The 19,404-nt window shown below is 35.4% G+C and overlaps 1 protein-coding gene across 1 annotated transcript; it reads left to right on the top strand.

The window, feature by feature from the left end:
- Positions 1-9,213: 9,213 nt before the first annotated feature.
- Positions 9,214-11,663, top strand: LOC113345593. Its single transcript, XM_026589366.1, has 8 exons — positions 9,214-9,363; positions 9,719-9,797; positions 10,146-10,242; positions 10,335-10,406; positions 10,586-10,758; positions 10,882-11,071; positions 11,156-11,298; positions 11,536-11,663. The coding sequence occupies exons 2-8, from the start codon at positions 9,727-9,729 to the stop codon at positions 11,585-11,587; spliced, it is 798 nt and encodes a 265-aa protein (XP_026445151.1). The 5' UTR covers positions 9,214-9,363; positions 9,719-9,726; the 3' UTR covers positions 11,588-11,663.
- Positions 11,664-19,404: the final 7,741 nt, after the last annotated feature.

The raw sequence follows: 19,404 nt of genomic DNA, 5'->3' as shown, positions 1-19,404 counted from the left end.
TATGGATTCTTACACGTGGTATTTTTCTATGATCTGTAAGGTCTCAAATGAGCCATTATTTGTCTAGTTCTGACTGGAATTGAAAGTCTAAAGAGAAAAACCTTTTTAAAGAAAAGCCTAGACACCTGTACACGCTTTGTTATCGTAAAATCGGCCTGAAATATTTTATGGATTCTTACACGTGATATTTTTCTATGATCTGTAAGGTCTCAAATGAGCCATTATTTGTCTAGTTCCGACTGGAATTGAAGGTCTAAAGGGCAAAACCAAATTTTCAAAGAAAAGCTTAGACAGCTGTACACGCTTTGATATCGTAAAATCGACCTGAAATATTTTATGGATTCTTGCATGTGATATTTTTCTATGATATGTAAGGTTTCAAATGAGCCATTATCTATCTAGTTCTGACTGGAATTGAAGGTCTAAAGAGCAAAACCGAATTTTTAAAGAAAAGCTTAGGCAGCTGTACTCGCTTTGTTATCGTAAAATCGGCCTGAAACATTTTATGGATTCTTGCATGTGATATTGTTCTATGATCTGTAAGGTTTCAAATGAGCCATTATCTGTCTAGTTCCGACTGGAATTGAAGGTCTAAAGAGCAAAACCGAATTTTTAAAGAAAAGCCTAGACAGTTGTACACGCTTTTTTATCTTAAAATCATTCTGAAATATTTTATGGATTCTTGCACGTGATATTGTTTTATGATATGTAAGGTTTCAAATGATCCACTATCTGTCTTGTTCTGACTGGAATTGAAGGTCCACAGAGCAAAACCGAATTTTTAAAGAAAAGCCTAGGCAGCTGTACATGCTTTGTTATCGTAAAATCGATGTAAAATATTTTATGGATACTTACACGTGATATTTTTCTATGATCTGTAAGGTTTCAAATAAGCCATTATCTGTATAGTTCTGACTGGAATTGAAGGTCTAAAGAGCAAAACCAAATTTTTAAAGAAAAGCCTAGACAAGCTGTACATGCTTTGTTATCGTAAAATCGGCGTTACATATTTTATGGATACTTACACGTGATATTTTTCTATGATCTGTATGGTTTCAAATGAGACATTATCTTTCTAGTTCTGAATGGAATTGAAGGTCTAAAGAGCAAAACCGAATTTTTGAAGAAAAGCCTAGGCAGCTGTACACGCTTTGTTATCGTAAAATCGTCCTGAAACATTTTATGGATTCTTACACGTGGTATTTTCAATAATCTGTAAGGTCTCAAATGATCCATTATTTGTATAGTTCCGACTGTAATTGAAGGTCTAAAGGGCAAAACCGAATATTTAAAGAAAAGCCTAGGCCTGAAACATTTTATGGATTCCTACATGTGGTATTTTTCTATGATATGTAAAGTCTCAAATGAGCCATTATTTGTCTAGTTCTGACTAGGATTGAAGGTCTAAAGAGTATAACCGAATTTTTAAAGAAAATCCTAGACAACTGTACACGCTTTGTTATCGTAAAATCGGCCTGAAACATTTTATGGATTCTTACACGTGATATTTTTCTATGATCTTTAATGTCTCAAATGAGCCATTATTTGTCTTGTTCTGACTGGAATTGAAGGTTTAAAGAGCAAAACCGAATTTTTAAAGAAAACTTAAGACAATTGTACATGCTTTGTTATCGTAAAATCGGCGTTAAATATTTTATGGATACTTACACGTGATGTTTTTCTATGATTTGTAAGTTTTCAAATGAGACATTATCTGTCTAGTTCTGACTGGAATTGAAGGTCTAAAGAGCAAAACCGAATTTTTAAAGAAAAGCCATTATTTGTCTAGTTGTACACGCTTTGTTATCGTAAAATCGTCATGAAACATTTTATGGATTCTTACACGTGGTATTTTTCAATAATCAGTAAGGTCTCAAATGAGCCATTATTTGTATAGTTCCGACTGGAATTGAAGGTCTAAAGGGCAAACCGAATTTTTAAAGAAAAGCTTAGACAGTTGTACACGCTTTGTTATCGTAAAATCGGCCGGAAACATTTTATGGATTCCTACATGTGGTATTTTTCTATGATCTGTAAGGTCTCAAATGAGCCATTATTTGTCTAGTTCTGACTGGAATTGAAGGTCTAAAGAGTATAACCGAATTTTTAAAGAAAAGCCTAGACAGGTACACGCTTTGTTATCGTAAAATCGGCCTGAAACATTTTATGGATTCTTACACGTGATATTTTTCTATAATATTTAAGGTCACAAATAAGCCATTATTTTTCTAGTTCTGACCGGAATTGAAGGTCTAAAGAGCAAAACCGAATTTTTAAAGAAAAGCCTAGATAATTGTACACGCTTTGTTATCGTAAAATCGGCCTGAAGTATTTTATGGATTCTTACACGTGATATTTTTCTATGATCTGTATGGTTTCAGATAAGCCATTATTTGTCTAGTTCTGACTGGGATTGAAGGTCTAAAGAGCAAAACCGAATTTTTAAAGAAATGCCTAGACAGCCGGACACACTTTGTTATCGTAAAATCGGCCTGAAATATCATATGGATTCTTGCACGTGATATTTTTCTATGATATGTAAGGTTTCAAATGAGCCATTATCTGTCTAGTTCTGACTGGAATTGAAGGTCTAAAGAGGAAAACCAAATTTTTAAAGAAAAGCCTAGACAGCTGTACATGCTTTGTTATCGTAAAATCGTCCTGAAATATTTTATGGATTCTTACACGTGATATTGTTCTATGATATGTAAGGTTTCAAATGAGCCATTATTTGTCTAGTTCCGACTGGAATTGAAGGTCTAAATAGCAAAACCGAATTTTTAAAGAAAAGCCTAGACAATTGTACACGCTTTTTTATCTTAAAATCGTCCTGAAATATTTTATGGATTCTTGCACGTGATATTTTTCTATGATATGTAAGGTTTCAAATGATCCATTATCTGTCTAGTTCTGACTGGAATTGAAGTTCTCAGAGCAAAACCGAATTTTTAAAGAAAAAGCCTAGACAACTGTACACGCTTGTTATCGTAAAATCGGCCTGAATATTTTATGGATTCTTACACATGATATTTTTCTTGATCTGTAAGGTCTCAAGGAGCCATTATTTGTCTAGTTCCGACTGGAATTGAAGGTCTAATGGGCAAAACCGAATTTTTAAAGAAAAGCCTTAACAGCTGTACACGCTTTTTTCGTAAAATCGACCTGAAAGATTTTATGGATTCTTGCATGTGATATTGTTCTATGATCTGTAAGTTCAAATGAGCCATTATCTATCTAGTTCTGACTGGAATTGAAGGTCTAAAGATGCAAAACCGAATTTTTAAAGAAAAGCCTAGACAGCTGTACACGCTTTGTTATCGTAAAACGGCCTGAAATATTTTATGGATTCTTACACATTGATATTTCTTTGATCTGTAAGTTCTCAAATGAGCCATTATTTGTCTAGTTCCGACTGGAATTGAAGGTCTAAAGGGCAAAAACGAATTTTAAAGAAAATCATCATTTGTCTAGTCACGCTTTGTTATCGTAAAATCGTAATGAAATATTTTATGGATTCTTGCTGTGATATTGTTCTATGATCTGTAAGATTTCAAATGAGCCATTATCTATCTAGTTCTGACTGGAATTGAGGTCTAAAGAGCAAACCGAATTTTTAAAGAAAAGCCTAGACAGTTGTACACGCTTTTTTATCTTAAAATCGTCCTGAATATTTTAGGAGTCTTGCTCGTGATATTTTTTAATATTTTTATTGTTTATGATCTGTAAGGTTTCAAATGAGCCATTATCTGTCCAGTTCTGACTGGAATTGAAGGTCTAAAGAGGAAAACCGAATTTTTAAAGAAAAGCCAAGACAGTTGTACATGTTTAGTATCGTAAAATCGTCCTGAAATATTTTATGGATTCTTACACGTGATATTTTTCTATGAAATGTAAGGTTTTAAATGAGCCATTATTTGTCTAGTTCCGACTGGAATTGAAGGTTTAAAGAGCAAAACCGAATTTTTAAAGAAAAGCCTAGACAATTGTACACGCGTTGTTATCGTAAAATCGACCTGAAATATTTTATGGATTCTTGCATGTGATATTTTCTATGATCTGTAAGGTTTCAAATGAGCCATTATCTGTCTAATTCTGACTGGAATTGAAGGTCTAAAGAGCAAAACCGAATTTTTAAAGAAAAGCCTAGACAACTGTACACGCTTTGTTATCGTAAAATCGACCTGAAAATTTTATGGATTCTTACACGTGATATTTTTCTATGATCTGTAAGGTTTAAATGAGCTATTATCTATCTAGTTCTGAATGGAATTGAAAGTCTAAAGAGCAAAACCGAATTTTTAAAGAAAAGCCTAGACAGCTGTACACGCTTTGTTATCGTAAAATCTGTTTGAAATTTTTATGGATTCTTACACGTGATATTTTTCTATGATCTGTAAGGTCTCAAATGAGCCATTATTTGTCTAGTTCTGACTTGAATTGAAGGTCTAAAGGGCAAAACCGAATTTTTAAAGAAAAGCTTAGACAGCTGTACACGCTTTTTTATCTTAAAATCGTCCTGAATATTTTATGGATTCTTGCACGTGATATTGTTCTATGATATGTAAGGTTTCAAATGAGCCATTATCTGTCGAGTTCTGACTGGAATTGAAGGTCTACAGAACAAAACCGAATTTTTAAAGAAAGCCTAGGTAGCTGTACATGCTTTGTTATCGTAAAATCGGCGTGAAATTTTTATTGATACTTACACGTGATATTTTTCTATGATTTGTAAGGTTTCAAATGAGCCATTATCTGTCTAGTTCTGACTGGAATTGAAGGTCTAAGAGCAAAACCGAATTTTTAAAGAAAAGCCTAGACAACTGTACACGCTTTGTTATTGTAAAATCGGCCTGAAACATTTTATGGATTCTTACACGTGATATTTTTCTATGATCTGTAAGGTTTCAAATGAGCCATTATTTTTCTAGTTCTGACTGGAATTGAAGGTCTAAGGAGCAAAACCGAATTTTTAATGAAAAGCCTAGACTTGCACACGCTTTTTTATCTTAAAATCGTCCTGAAATATATTATGGATTCTTGCACGTGATATTGTTCTATGATATGTAAGGTTTCAAATGAGTCATTATCTGTCTAGTTCTGACCGAATTGAAGGTCTACAGAGCAAAATCGAATTTTTAAAGAAAAGCCTAGGCAACTGTACATGCTTTGTTATCGTAAAATCGGCGTGAAATATTTTATGGATACTTACACGTGATATTTTTCGATGATCTGTAAGGTTTCAAATGATCCATTATCTGTCTAGTTATGACTGGAATTGAAGGTTTAAAGAGCAAAACCGAATTTTTAAAGAAAAGCCTAACAACTGTACACGCTTTGTTATCGTAAACTCGGCCTGAAATATTTTATGGATTCTTACACGTGATATTTTTCTATGATCTGTAAGGTCTCAAATGAGCCATTATTTGTCTAGTTCCGACTGGAATTGAAGGTCTAAAGGGAAAAACCGTATTTTTAAAGAAAAGTTTAGACAACTGTACACGCTTTGTTATCGTAAAATCGTCCTGAAACATTTTATGGATTCTTATAGTGGTATTTTTCTATGATCTGTAAGGTCTCAAATGAGCCATTATTTGTCTAGTTCTGACTGGAATTGAAGGTCTAAAGAGCAAAACTTAATATTTAAAGAAAAGCCTAGACCTTTAAGATGCATTTCCAATTTCTAGTAATACTAGTCTTCCTTTTATCAACCAAAAAAAAGGATATTGAAAAATAAATGAGGCACAAATTAAGCAACCCATCGCCTATATACTATAAGAGACGAACACATCCAGGAGTAGGACTAGCCTCAATGTTACTTTTAATTAAGGTTTTCATTTCATTTTTAATAATATGTTGTGTAAACTAGTCTCAATTATACTTTGAACTCAAAATCATACTTCAAACTAAGCATCAAGGCGATACTCTTAAAACCATGGTTCTCAAGCACCTAAGCCTTGGGATTAACCTTGTTAGCATCGCACCATAGATTGCACATGATTTCGTACATAACATAGTTAAGAAAAAATATAAAGAACAAAATGACACGAAATGTATGTCTTGAACTCCAATAGCTGCAGCTATGACCAATAAATCATCTGTATATGGAAATGTATGTTAATCAAACCAAATATCTAATCTATAAATTTTTAAAATTTACATTTACTAACATCAAATAGAAAATCATTACCACCTACATGTATTCATGCTAGGAGTTTAATTCATGATAAACAGTAAACTTAGGAGATCCAGTTACTAATCTATCTTTTACCGGGGAAAAGTTACTAAACTATTTTTACTGAAGCATATCATTGATTTGCGGGAAATGTTTGGCCATTTTATGTGCAGTTAAGCGGCTATGCAAGAACCGCAAAAGTTGCATTTCCTAGATTGGATTATTAACTAATCAATATGATAACTTCTGTGAGATGTATTTTTGCAATTAGTTTGCAGATGAAAATTTCTTCTCTCGCCAAAACGTCGACATTAATATGAATGAAGAGCTTTCTCCAGATTTCCCATTCATGATTTATCTTCATTCGGTTTCCTAATCTTCTTGCCAGGTTTTTAACCTAATATATTTGAAGTTCAAGATTCTAAAAAGGAAAACATTATCAGATCTATGAAAAATACACAAAAAACGATCGAAACTAAATGAAACAAATTACCGCCAAATCGCCACATTGATGAGGAACGAATCAATCAACGTTGAATGATGATATCAAATCAACCGTTCTCAAATTGATTCCAGATTTTTTTGTAGAACCCCCAAATTGATGAAACTAAGTCTAAATGAATATTTACAATATGCAAATTGTGAAAAAAGGAAGTCGGTGAATCAAGTGAGATGAAATTAATCGAAAGAAAAAATTGACAATTGGATTCAACAACAGTGGTTGGTGTTCTTTTTCTAGTGTTGCAACTAAAGATATGAAACTGAATACGAAGAAATCATATGATTGATGGGTATTTTTGTCATTAAAAAGAATCGTTTTGGACTAAATCGTTCACAACTGGACTAACTCGTTTCACATTTGGTAAATCTGGAACTTCTTGTATCAGGCTTGAAAGGACTGGACTAGACTGTCTAAAGCCCAACAAGTTTGGGATTAAACGTCAATTTACAAATTGATTACAATGACTCTAGCAGCACCACATGAAGCAAGCCCAATGCCACTAGGGCTGCCATGGTTCGGTTTTTTATCGATTTTTTGGCAAACCTAAACCGAACCAATGTAACCAATGAAACCGTATTTAGCCTATTCGGTTTATTTGGTTCGGTTTTTCTACTCGGTTTTGTTTAAAAACCAGACGGTTTTTGGTTAACCGAATGATTTATAAACAATAATGTGTCAGTGCTTTAACTCGAATAATCCTCCTAAGAGTCCTAACCATTCATTAACTACAATTCATCAGTGTGAAAATTCATTCTGCTATGAGAAATTGAAAAATAATAGAGGTTCGCAGTATCGAGCTAAGAAAAATCCCAAACATATTTTAATTACATATTAATTGAAACAAAACTAGTGCAGTTGTGGCTCCCAAGCTACCTCTCCTCCTTCCACGGGAACTCCTGCGAATGATAAACAAACAGAGATGAGCATACAAATGGTGGATTCACAAATCATTTTTAACATTCCCAAGTAATAACAACAATAACAAATAACAAGATTTCCAAGCAAAATAACAAGATCAGCAGCACATGGTCGACACATTTCCAATCATTTTCAGTCGATAAGCTAAGTCTTTCGCAGCAAGGACTGATCACTTCTCTGCACTCTTTTAATTGATCTACCAAACCCAAACCATACTCAGAGTACATAATACGGCCTACCCAGAATCAAAACTTCAAACCTAGTTGAACTACCAGGTGTAAATCATTCTCATTGGCATAATGGGGATTTCGCTGGAAAACAATGTCAAGAGTTTACTACCTAGTCAAAGCTATGAATAAGCAATTAACAGCTACTGATTAGTCAAACTGAGGTAACTAACAACTATAACCTGATGCTAACCAACATTTATAGGCAAGTATTTCTCAACTTAATATAAAAAATCAAAGACATATCTATTCACAATACCTTAGGGCACTACGAAGTTCAGAGGATATAAAGTTTAAGGTTCATTAAAAAGAATATGCAAACAAGTATCCAATTCACAAACAAAGCATCAAAACAGACGGGAACGAGAAGTACATTTCGTAATTCGTCCTTGTGCTCAAATCTACACCTAAGCTTACAACTCCACCACTAACAAATTCAATCTGAATTAACTTGTAAAATTTATTAAAAATTAAGCAAAACCCACTGTGTAAATCAACCTAAACCTTACTTTGAAATCCCCAATTTTTTTCAATTTTACAAACCCTAATATCATAATTAAAATCATAATATCAAAATCATTTCAAATGATACACACAGATAGACAATCGCAATACCTTTATCAAAATCAGTTCAAATGATACACACAATACCTTTTTCAATTTTCGGTCTCTTCTACAGTTCTACTCCAGCTTCGTTCGACTTATTAGTGATTAGGACTTCGATAGATTTGTTACTTATCAAACTAGAAGAAGAAGAAGAAGTAAAACTAGAAGGTGATGGTGGGACTTCGATAAGTTTTAGGCTTTGGTTTTCCGTTTTTGGGACGACTCAATCGTGAGGAAGAACGAAAGAAGAAAAGAACGAAAGAAGAGAAGATTTGGGAAGACTCAGTCGAGTGAAGTAAGTTATTAGGGTTAAATATCCCCATCCACGGCCTAAAATCATTTAATCCTATGATCGCTATTAATCGGTTAACCAATTGGTTTTTGGTTCGGTTTTGAGATAAAACCTAAATCGAAACCGATACTGTCGGTTATCTGAAACTGACAACCATTAATGAACCATAGGAATATGGTTATGGTTCGGTTCGGTTAAAAATCTTCGGTTTCGATTTCAATTTTCAGTTATGGTTCGGTTTTGTGCAGCCCTAAATGCCACCGGTCATGGTTCCTAAAACCTGACATCTGTGTCCATACGTGGAAGAATCACACGGAATATGATCCTTGATTGAGAGACTCGAACAAGGAACCACTTGCCGGTTCGTGATGAACCACGTGCGAGGTAAAAACCTTGAGGGAGTGAATATTAAGCACACAATTCACAGTAACAGATAAAAGGAAAAAGAAATGGCGCGGTTTTGCCTTTCAAGGCTAAAACCCCAATTCGATCTCACAATTTGATCATACCAAAAAAGGATAAATTTTTGTTTCCTCTGGTTTATTAGAAATTTGAATTTAATGGAAGAAATTATGATCCATAGCGAGTTAGACAAGGAAGAGAAAGGAGGAGGGGAGGAAGCTCAGCTTAGATTTCAGATTCTCAGGGTTGAACACTCTACTTCTTCCTGATAGTCATTATTCTCTGTATCTATCTCATTTCCCCCATTATATAATTAAGCTTCCAATTTTCGTATAAAAGATGGAAATTCATTATGTTGTTTTGTTATTTCATCCGTTTTCCTAATATGGGTTTGGATTAGATTCATCAATTAGGTTTTGCTTCAAAAAATAAAAATAAAATCAATTAGGTTCTTGTTGGGGATTTTTTTTTGAAACCCTAGCTGCAATTTCTGATCTTTGTAGTATATAACTCTACTTGTAGTTTGAAAATTTTCTCTTTGTTTCATAATTCTTCTTGTTGTTTGTGATTAAAAGTAAGTAATTCTTTGTTTACTGTAGAGATAGATATGACAAACAAGGGGAATTATAAAAGGAACAAGACGAAGAGGGCAAAATTAATGAAAGATAAGGCAAGGGGGTATGTATAACTCTCTCTCTTCATACTATTATTTGACCTCAATTTCAGTATTTGGACATCAGTTAGTTGTTGCAGACATACAGCAGCTTAAGTTTTTGTATTGTCAGTGCTTTTCAATGTGGTGAGCCAACAATTCAAAGCTAAATGTTTGATTGCTTGTTGGTCGCATCTCTAGTCTCTATTTATCAGTTGTGTTATGTTCTGCTCCCATACAAAATTAGTGATGATACAATCTTAGATTTCATTCTTCCAATATGAAATTGCGCAAAGATAGACTAAAGTTTTCTGAATTAGTTGTGTCAGTCTGTTAATAAAAGTTCTTTTCGATTTTGCTTTTCGAGATTAAAATTTGCATCCACTTAGGAGGTGTGAAAGTTCTCATTCTTCTGCACGTGATAACCGTCGTCAGAGATCAAGGTCTCCTCGAGCTTGCAGTGGCCTTGTGGTATGACATACATCGTTATTACTTTTGTAAACCTTTTGTTATTTACACTGAAATGCATATCAATTGGATTACCGTTTTTTCACTTGTTGTAGACTCCAATTTCTACCATTGTGGTGAAGAGCTTGCCAAAAGAGGCAACAGAGGAAATGATTTATCGGATCCTAGTAACATCTATAAACTTCCAACTCTGAGTTTTCTTCTCTTATTTTTGACTTGACTCGTTTGAATTTGGTATTCTGCTTTTTTACCTATGCTTATAGGAATTTGTCTGTGTTTATTCTCTAAAAGTACATGTTTTTGTTTTGATTTTTCATCATTAAGTTTAATTGGCTTTTAATTTTAGGCAGAGTGGAGGCCCCTTCCCAATATCCGAGTGATGCCGAAAAAGAATACTACTTTCTGCCGTGGAATCGCATTCGTTGATTTTCCGTCTGTGGTAGCGGCTCGGAAATTGATGGATGAAATTGGAGACCGCGGCCTCGATGTCAATGGGCGTAAGCTATCTTTTGATTACAGGTACATGTTCAAACTAATAAAGAATGTGGTCTGCCTGGAACTTGATCTCTCTCTATATGTTCATTTGCACTGTCAATTTCTCGAATGGCCTAAGAAAGTCTGTGTTATATACACTGTCCGCAGACTAGGTAAATCAGAATTGGCTAACGAAGTTCCGATTGTAAATGCTGGAATCGGTGAATCAGAAGTGGCCGGAGAACACGAAGATGAAAATGATAGTGAAGATGATGAAGAAGATTGTGATTATGTAGATGAAGTGGCCTCGAAAAGGCTACCAGATTCTTGGGACCCTGAAGAAATACATATGCTAAGGGTCAGTTTGAGTTTCTTATACTTGTTTTTGGCGCGATATGGTTATAATAAACTCAAAAACTATCCTAATTTCCTATTTGTGCAGGAAGCCTTTCATTATCTTGTAAAAGATGGTAAGAAGAAACCATGGAAGGAAATGTTGGAATATGGACATGATGTCTTCCATGCTGGTCGTACCAACGAGGATCTAAGGTCAAAGTGGAAGTATATGGTGAATCACGGCCAATGGTAAGGACGTTTTTTTTTGTTTTTTTCCTCATTTAAATGCAATCTAATCTAAACGACAGAATCGGCACAACGGTCGTCTTGTTTTGGCTTTGGAGGAAGATGGGTGGATTAAAGTATTTTGAAACTTTTTGCTTAATAGCCTGTCTGCATGGTCTTGTAAATTTGTGAAAGGAACCGAAAACAAATGGGCTGTCCAGAATTTTGTATGTAACAACTTGTTTTTGTAATCCTCCACAGGTGTTATAACTTATTAAGCTATATCCTCCTCTGTAATGACCTGCTTTTGTAATCCTTCTCCTCCCCGGGTATATAATGCACATTTTATTCTCCTTGGCTCACAAAGAGTAGTGAAGGTGTCTGGTAGTGGAATGGGTCAGAACTATTTGGTTTATTGATCGCTAGTCGGGGGTTCCTGGTGAATTTTTTGAATTGGAATTGTTGTTTGTTATGGTATATCCAGTTCTTAGTAGAGCTGCACATGAGCCGGTACAGTCCGGTTTTCTGTTGGAACCGGTACATGTACACGGAGTTGACTGGTTCTTCAATTTGAGGACCTGTACCTGGACTTGTACCTGTACCGGTAAGACCGGTCCGGTTCCACTCCGGTACCGGTTTTTTACCTGAATTTTAACACACACAGTAAAGTAACAACCTAAGACTAAGAGTCTAAGACTAAGTTCAACATTACAAAGTTCAAAATAACAAAGGTTTAAAACATCACAGAATAAGTGTATCACACTTTAAGTTCAAAGTTCAACATTAAAACATAGTACTAAAAACAACATTTCCATAAGTCTGCGACAAGAAATGAAAAGAAATCCTTGCAAAGGATGGGGGACTTCTCGAACAATGGCACTGGCTGCACTGACACGGAGTTTACATCAAGCTTCTTTTAGCAGAGAATCCCATATGGCTGCAACATGGAACAAAAAAGTAAAACAAGAAAGTAAGCAAGCAATACAAGAAAACTTGAAAAGTAAGTTCTATTAAATAGAAGAAAACCTAATATATTACATGCCTCATCTTCAACAACATCATCAGGTATATAGTCACATAGAAGATCAAGAGCAATGGGCTTTTGAAGAAAGCTTTGTGTACAGAGCAATGCTTCGACTGTCCTTGTAGACATAGAAGCTCTCCATGGAGTCAGCACGCGCTTCCCGGTGCTAAAAGTTGATTCAGAGGCCACTGAAGACACATGCATGGCTAATACATCTCTTGCCATGTATGAAAGTATCTTATACCTGCTTGCATTAGACTGCCACCAAGCCAATATGTCAAAATGGTCAGGTTGACCTATTTCACGCATTCCACCTTCAATCACATCTGTCAAATATCTGTCGAGCTCAGTTGTTCTTGCCTCTTCAACACAACTTGGGGTGTCCCAATGTTGTTTCCTCCTTGATTGAATTCTAGCAAACAGACCAACAGATTGCACACTAACTGGATAAGCAACAGTATGAGCATCACTACTTGACCCCTCCTCATGAACTGAATACAAGTACTTATAATCTTCAAAAAGTTCCTCAAATTCTAATTTCACCTTTCTCGTAACTCTTTGAACCTCCCATGTATTATTCTCATACAAACAATTAAGAGTAAATTCCAAACCCTTTTGTTTCTCTCTTGGATCTAACAGATGAGCAATAAACATTACAGAATTCATTGATTCATACACACCCCAATACTTATGGTACTTAGCACACATTAGACGAGACATACGAGCAATAAAAGGATCTGATGCTACATTGTTTCTAAATTCTAATAATTTTTCATTGATGAGTAACAATTGCCATAAGAACATATGAGTAGTGACTTGTATAGATGCAGAAAAGTTGACAGTAGCATCGAAGAATACCTTTAGACACTTCACAAGACCTCTAGCATATTCCCAATCTTCTTGATAAGGAGCATGTTGACGAGGAATCTTTTTCTTCTTATTCTTCTTTGCCTTGTTCTTTCTTGTTGGATCCAACTCCTCAACCTCATCTTCCATATCCTCAACCTCTTCATCTTCTTCCATATCCTCAAACACGTCTTCTATGACAACATTACTAGCTATAGCTTCTTCAATATCAGCATCAGTAGGTAAAACTGATTCTTTTTCTTGCTCAAAGATAAACCTCTGTTGAAAGTCCTTATCAATATGTGCTAACATTGCAAAAACTTTTTCATATTTTTCAGCAGCATCTAACATCAAGTAAGTGCTATTCCATCTAGTATACACATCTAAAATCAGAGATTTCTTACAATCTACCTTTGCTAGAGAAGCACATTGTTTAAATTTTTCGTGCCTAGAAGGAGAACTAAGAACGTATTTTACAACTGACCTTATTCTTCTAACTGATACATTAAAGAGCCTTACTGCATCTTTTATGACAAGAGCAAGAACATGGGCTGCACACCTCACCTAGAGAAAGAACAAAACAAAAAGTATACTGTCAAATTCAATGCTTAAAAATGCAGCACAAAAATAAATATTTGGCTCTATTTGGCACAAAAAGAAATATTTGACAAGAGCAAGAACATGGACTTACATGTAAATATTTGGCTCTAATTGGTGATCCTGTCCATTTAATGACAACATTCTTCAAATGCTCAATAACCACTTTATTTGCGCTGACATTGTCTAGAGTGACACCAAATACATCTTGTAGACCCCAATCCTTCAAACAATCCACCAGCTTCTCACCGATTGCATTACCAGTATGACCTTGAATCGTCACCAGTATTCTTCTCTTGTACATACATCTTCAATACATCCCTATAAATTGTCATACGCCCTGGAACCTTGAATCTAGGCTCTGCCACCTGCATCATTGCCACAAAACCTGACCCTTCTACTGCTCTTGTAGCATCTCGGTTCTTTTTCTTAAGTACTAGGGTGCGAACCCAATCCATATGGATTGGAAGGCTAGATTTAATGCATTGTGGAGCGTTGAACCTAGTTGTTGTCGTGTTTCGGTTGCGAAACACTTGATAATTTCTTGAGAAACCATGTTTCTCTTCGTGTGAGCCAGCCTTGGTGTGTACATATGCCAATAGGGATACATATTTCATGGATTTTAGAGAACACGACACTTGCAAGGGGTACGTGTCATGTTTTAATCGAATCAGGGGTATTTTAGTCTTTTTAGCTCTCTTGATAAACTTAAAAATACGATTTTCTTTCAAAATCAGATTATGTTCTCCCATGTTCGATTCATCTCTTTCACTAGCAGAAAAATCAGACACAAAAACTAGAAATTGAAGCATATCTTTCATAGTTTGATCCGTTGCTTGAATTCATTGCTTTGGAGCTCTTGTTTCACATCAAAGGTAGGGGGAATTCCTTCTCAAAACTGTTTTGAATCTTCAATTTATATATATGTTGATTCTCTGATTTACAACTCAAAGGAATTCATATCTTCACATTCTTACAATGGGATTTGTGTTAGAATTCTAAATTTCAAGTTAACATGTTTATCCTCTTTGATTTGAATGATTGGGTTCATGAGAAAGGTTAGGGTTTTCAAATAATTTCATGTTTAAGTCATGATTCTTGCAAAATATAGCCTGGGTTACTTGGATCTATTGGAATTGTTCTCTATTTCTTGATAGAACTCAAATTAGGGCATTTCAGGATTCAGATAACAGATTACTGTCATGTTTTTGAGATGGTTTAAACACCAGGTTCATGTTACTCTTATTTTTGATCATATTTTTAATATGAAAGAGTTTTTTTTATACTTTCTAACGAGCTAAGAACCGTCGAATTCGGAAATATAATGTAGCCTGTGTGAATTTTCAACTGAACAATATTAAAACTGAAAAATTCCTGTAACAGTTTTCTGTCAGTTTGTGTCAAAGGAGTTTTGAACAAGTTACTGAACTTGTTTGATTTTCTTATAATTTTTATGTGATATCCTATTGTCTTTACTTTAAAACTAGCCTAAAAACACTCAATTTGATTGAGTAACGAAGCCTATGTGAATTTTCGAGTATAGGCTATCCAAACTGTGAATTTCAGGAACCAATTCTGCTGTCCAGTTTTCCTAAGGTCTGTTAACACAGGTACATCTAACTTTTGTTACCTCTTATTATTTTAATGTTAAATATGGTCTCATCTAGTTTCAAACAAGACTTAACTCACTGAATTCCGTCGCTCAATGAATTTTGCACGAATTTTTGAGTGCAGACTGAGCAAACTAAAAACTGCAGGAAAACAGTTTCTGTCCTGCTTTGTCAAGACGTTTTAAACACAGGTGTATAACTTTCTCTTATTTCCTATGAACCCTATGTTAAAGATGGTTTTCTCTATTTTCTAACGATATCAAAACCACTGAATTCCATTGCATAATGAATTTTGTGTGAATTTTTGTTTGGAGTTAAGCAAAACTGAATTTCTGGAGTGTTTTAGAGTAAATCATGGAGTTAACTCATATGTATGGTTTTCTTTTGTGTATTTAGCCTTATGTATGAATACTCCTCATTGATTTTAGCTTTGTTTCATAAAGTGCAAGCTAAGGTAAGGGCATTTCATGGTTCATGAATTGAAACTTTGACAGTTTAAGCGATATTCATATTTAACGATACTTATGAACTATCTATCGATCGTTTGAGCACTCTTTTGGTTACAAATGCTACTGATGAGTTTGTCGGGCCCATTAGGGGCAATCCATACTAATGGTTACCTGCGGAAGATCGTCTGGGACGATGGTTAGTTTTCAGATAAACTCCGACACTTGGTAGGACCCTCACAGTAGAAGATTGCGAACTCAATCGCTTTGGATGATTTCAGAATGGTTTACTGACTTTATAAAGTCTTTGAAACTTGGATATGGATGTGCTCAACAACTTAATGTTTTATTTACATATATTTGATGTTTTTGGCTATCCTTATTGGTCATTGAATTGTACGTTCGACTTCGTATCATCGTCTCCCTATTGGGCTGTGGCTCACGCTATTTGTTTTGTTTTCCACAGAGTTTGAGAGCGACTTGAGGCAGTAAGCTTGTTAAATCTTGGTACGTAAAGCATTGGGGGTCAAAGTGAGTACACTCGCTTTTTTTTTGTTCATGTATATATCTACGTGTAATCTGGGATGGTTTGTGAAAACTAGTACTTTGTGTTTACTTTGTGAAGGTTTGAAAAGGAAATCTTTTGTTACTTTTGTAAATGAGGTTTATGTTGATAGTTGTGTTTTTGTTTGAAAATCGGCTAAAGCTATTTTGTTGTAATCTTTAAGCTACCACCTTTGAGTGAACTTCTTAAAGAAATTAAATCCTTTTTGGTATTGTTTATATAAGTGTAAAGTCTTGATTTTTGGTACTTTTGAATTAATCAGTTTTGTACTAGTCGATCCCTCTTTTATCTTTAAACTGTTTTCTTTAGTATATTTTCGTTTTGGCAACTCGGAAGATTGAAAACTTGTCGGTTGACTGGACACCACGACCAATCGAAAGCGAAAAATTTTCTGGGTCGTCACAGCTCTAAAAGCTATTTCATCCCTGATTATCCACTCAACAAGAGCCCTTCTTAACTTTTCATAGCTGTAAGAATGAGAAACAAGTTTACCATCTTCACCTGGTTTTGGGGGTGGCATCAACAGAGTTTGTTGTCCCTTGTCTTTCTCTACCTTCCTGTTTGGATTTTTAAGGCATCTCTTCAAATGCTTATGTAATCCAGAAGTTCCATGTACGTCATTGTCAGCAGCATACAATCCCTTGCAATGATGACATTCAGCTTGAACGTCACTTATCCTGGTCATCTCCAACCAAACTTTAGATCTCACTTTACCATGCTTCTTTTTGCTGTCACCAACTTCAGTTGTACTTGTTGGCGTAGGTTCAGTTCCATCATCTGTGTTAGATGCAGCTTGAGAGGATGATCCAACTTCAGTTGTATTTGGAGTTTGAGTTGAACTTGGTGTAGGAACAGCAACAATGCTATTACTGGAATCATCTGGTGCTTTGCGCTTCCCCATTTAGCACCTCAAAGGCCTGCAAGAGAAGTAAAGAACATTATATGCAGTATATTAGCCTTATAGACTTCAAAACAACATATCTGACTAACTAAATTAATCAAAGATGCAATGCAAGTTAAGTAAACAGAACTAACAAAATTAACCACATACAACTACATCAAAACATCATATCTGACTTTCAATGAAAACAATTAAAAAAGACAACACACAATTGCATACTAAATACACAATTGCATACTTTCAATGAAAACAATTAAACAGAACTAACAAAATTAATCCATGAACTTTTTTACATGGATTCACCTAGGTATGGGGATGCACAGCAACAGAAAAGACATGATACAAACAAATACAACTACACGAAAAATCACCCACCAATAACATTTCACTAGCTTCAAATCTTGTAACTACCAGCACACCGAGCTGTGTTATCACATAATCTTCAACCACTAGCAATAACATAAATTGCATATACTTCAGAATCTAACTAAATTGAAATTCACAACAAACAATTAAAAACAGCAGTTCCAACAGTACATTAGATTTTCATAGTTTTTTTTATAAACCCCATATAACGATAAACCAAATTTCTCTTACATAGCTTCACCAAAACATAAGAACCACCACTAAAGTAATTGTAGGTGATACAGGACACTCAATTCAACTAGGCAGAAACAGAGACACTGAACACAATTAGCTTAAGCAATTTTAACTATACAATAACTCAACTCAACATCACAGATTTTGGGAATGGAATTGATAAAAACAAAAACTAACATATATCCATGTCTACTGCTTATCAAATCTCAACATGGGCATACACGGAATCACATAAATCAGTCAACACAAAATAAAAAACCTAATTCAATCTCAAATCAAACCCTAATTCAATTTCAAATCAAACCCTATTTCAATCTTAGATTCTTAATAGTAACAAAACAATTGTTACTCCTAGTTTAAATCGATTTCAAATCCCAGTATCACACAATTCAAAGTTTCAAACCCTAGTTTATTCCATAATCAATTTCAAATGCCATGAGAGTTACAAGTAACTTACAAATCTAAGAAGAAGAAGAAGAAGAGCAAGTATCCTAGTTTATACCTTAACGAATCGATGATGGTGGTGACTGATGAGTGCCAAATATTGTATATATTTACCCCTTTTTGTTGGCATTTAACTCATCTTTTGCGCATTAATTCTACATTTTATCCCATATCCTGTATTTTCATTGCTTTCAAGAATAAATATTTTTCTTACTTAATTTTGCATTTTTAGGCAATAAATAAAGTCTGGATGAATTGCGGAGCGGAATAGAGCAGAAAAGTAGTGAAAAGCCGGGAGGAATTACGCAAGGAAGCCGCGAAGAATGTTATGCACAAGACCAAGAGGGTAGAAATGGGCTCAAGAAGGAAGAATTGCTCTCAAAGAAGTTATGGGCCTGGCATACCCAAGGCCCAAAACCCTTTCTCAAACCCATTTCCACTACCCAAGCCCGTATCGGATTTCAGCCGTCAGATCGAAGCATCTCAGCATCCTACGGTCGCTCCATCATCGCACATCAAACTCCGAAGCTCCCGCTGAACATCGCAACGCCCATCTCCATCTTGGGCCGTCCTTTTCGTTGCATTCCTCCATCCGACGGTCGCTACCCGCAGCTTCACATCTCATCGTTGGATCTACCTACCACTGTCACATCCTACGGATTAGATCGAGAAACATCATCTCTCGCTGCAACCGCTACACACCACAGCACCAAACACCCTACACCTCTACCAAACACCCCCTTCTTCCCAAATCATCGACCACTCTCTGCCACCCCCAGTTCCAGAACCACCACCACCTTCCCCGACCATCTCAGTTCACCTCGAGCCGCTCCTCACCTTCACCCGACCACGACAGCAGACCAAACCATCAGTTGAACCCCCTAGTCTCTCTTTCTCCATCATAGCTTCTTCATACCTAGATGCTACAATTGAGAGAGGCAGACTTAGGGTTTCCCCTCACAGTCGATTAAGGACAATTGGAGCAGGAGATGGAGTGGCAGAAGCAAGACAAGGCATGGGTTGGAGCTAATTTGGTCAGCATGTGAGTAATTTTCATTAATTTTAAAAAACCCTAATTTTCAAATTTGGGGATTATC

This window comes from Papaver somniferum, unplaced genomic scaffold (genome assembly GCF_003573695.1).
Source record: "Papaver somniferum cultivar HN1 unplaced genomic scaffold, ASM357369v1 unplaced-scaffold_81, whole genome shotgun sequence".
Lineage (NCBI taxonomy): Eukaryota > Viridiplantae > Streptophyta > Magnoliopsida > Ranunculales > Papaveraceae > Papaver > Papaver somniferum.
Note: the sequence above shows the minus strand (reverse complement) of the source record. Positions and strands in the feature narration are given on the sequence as shown.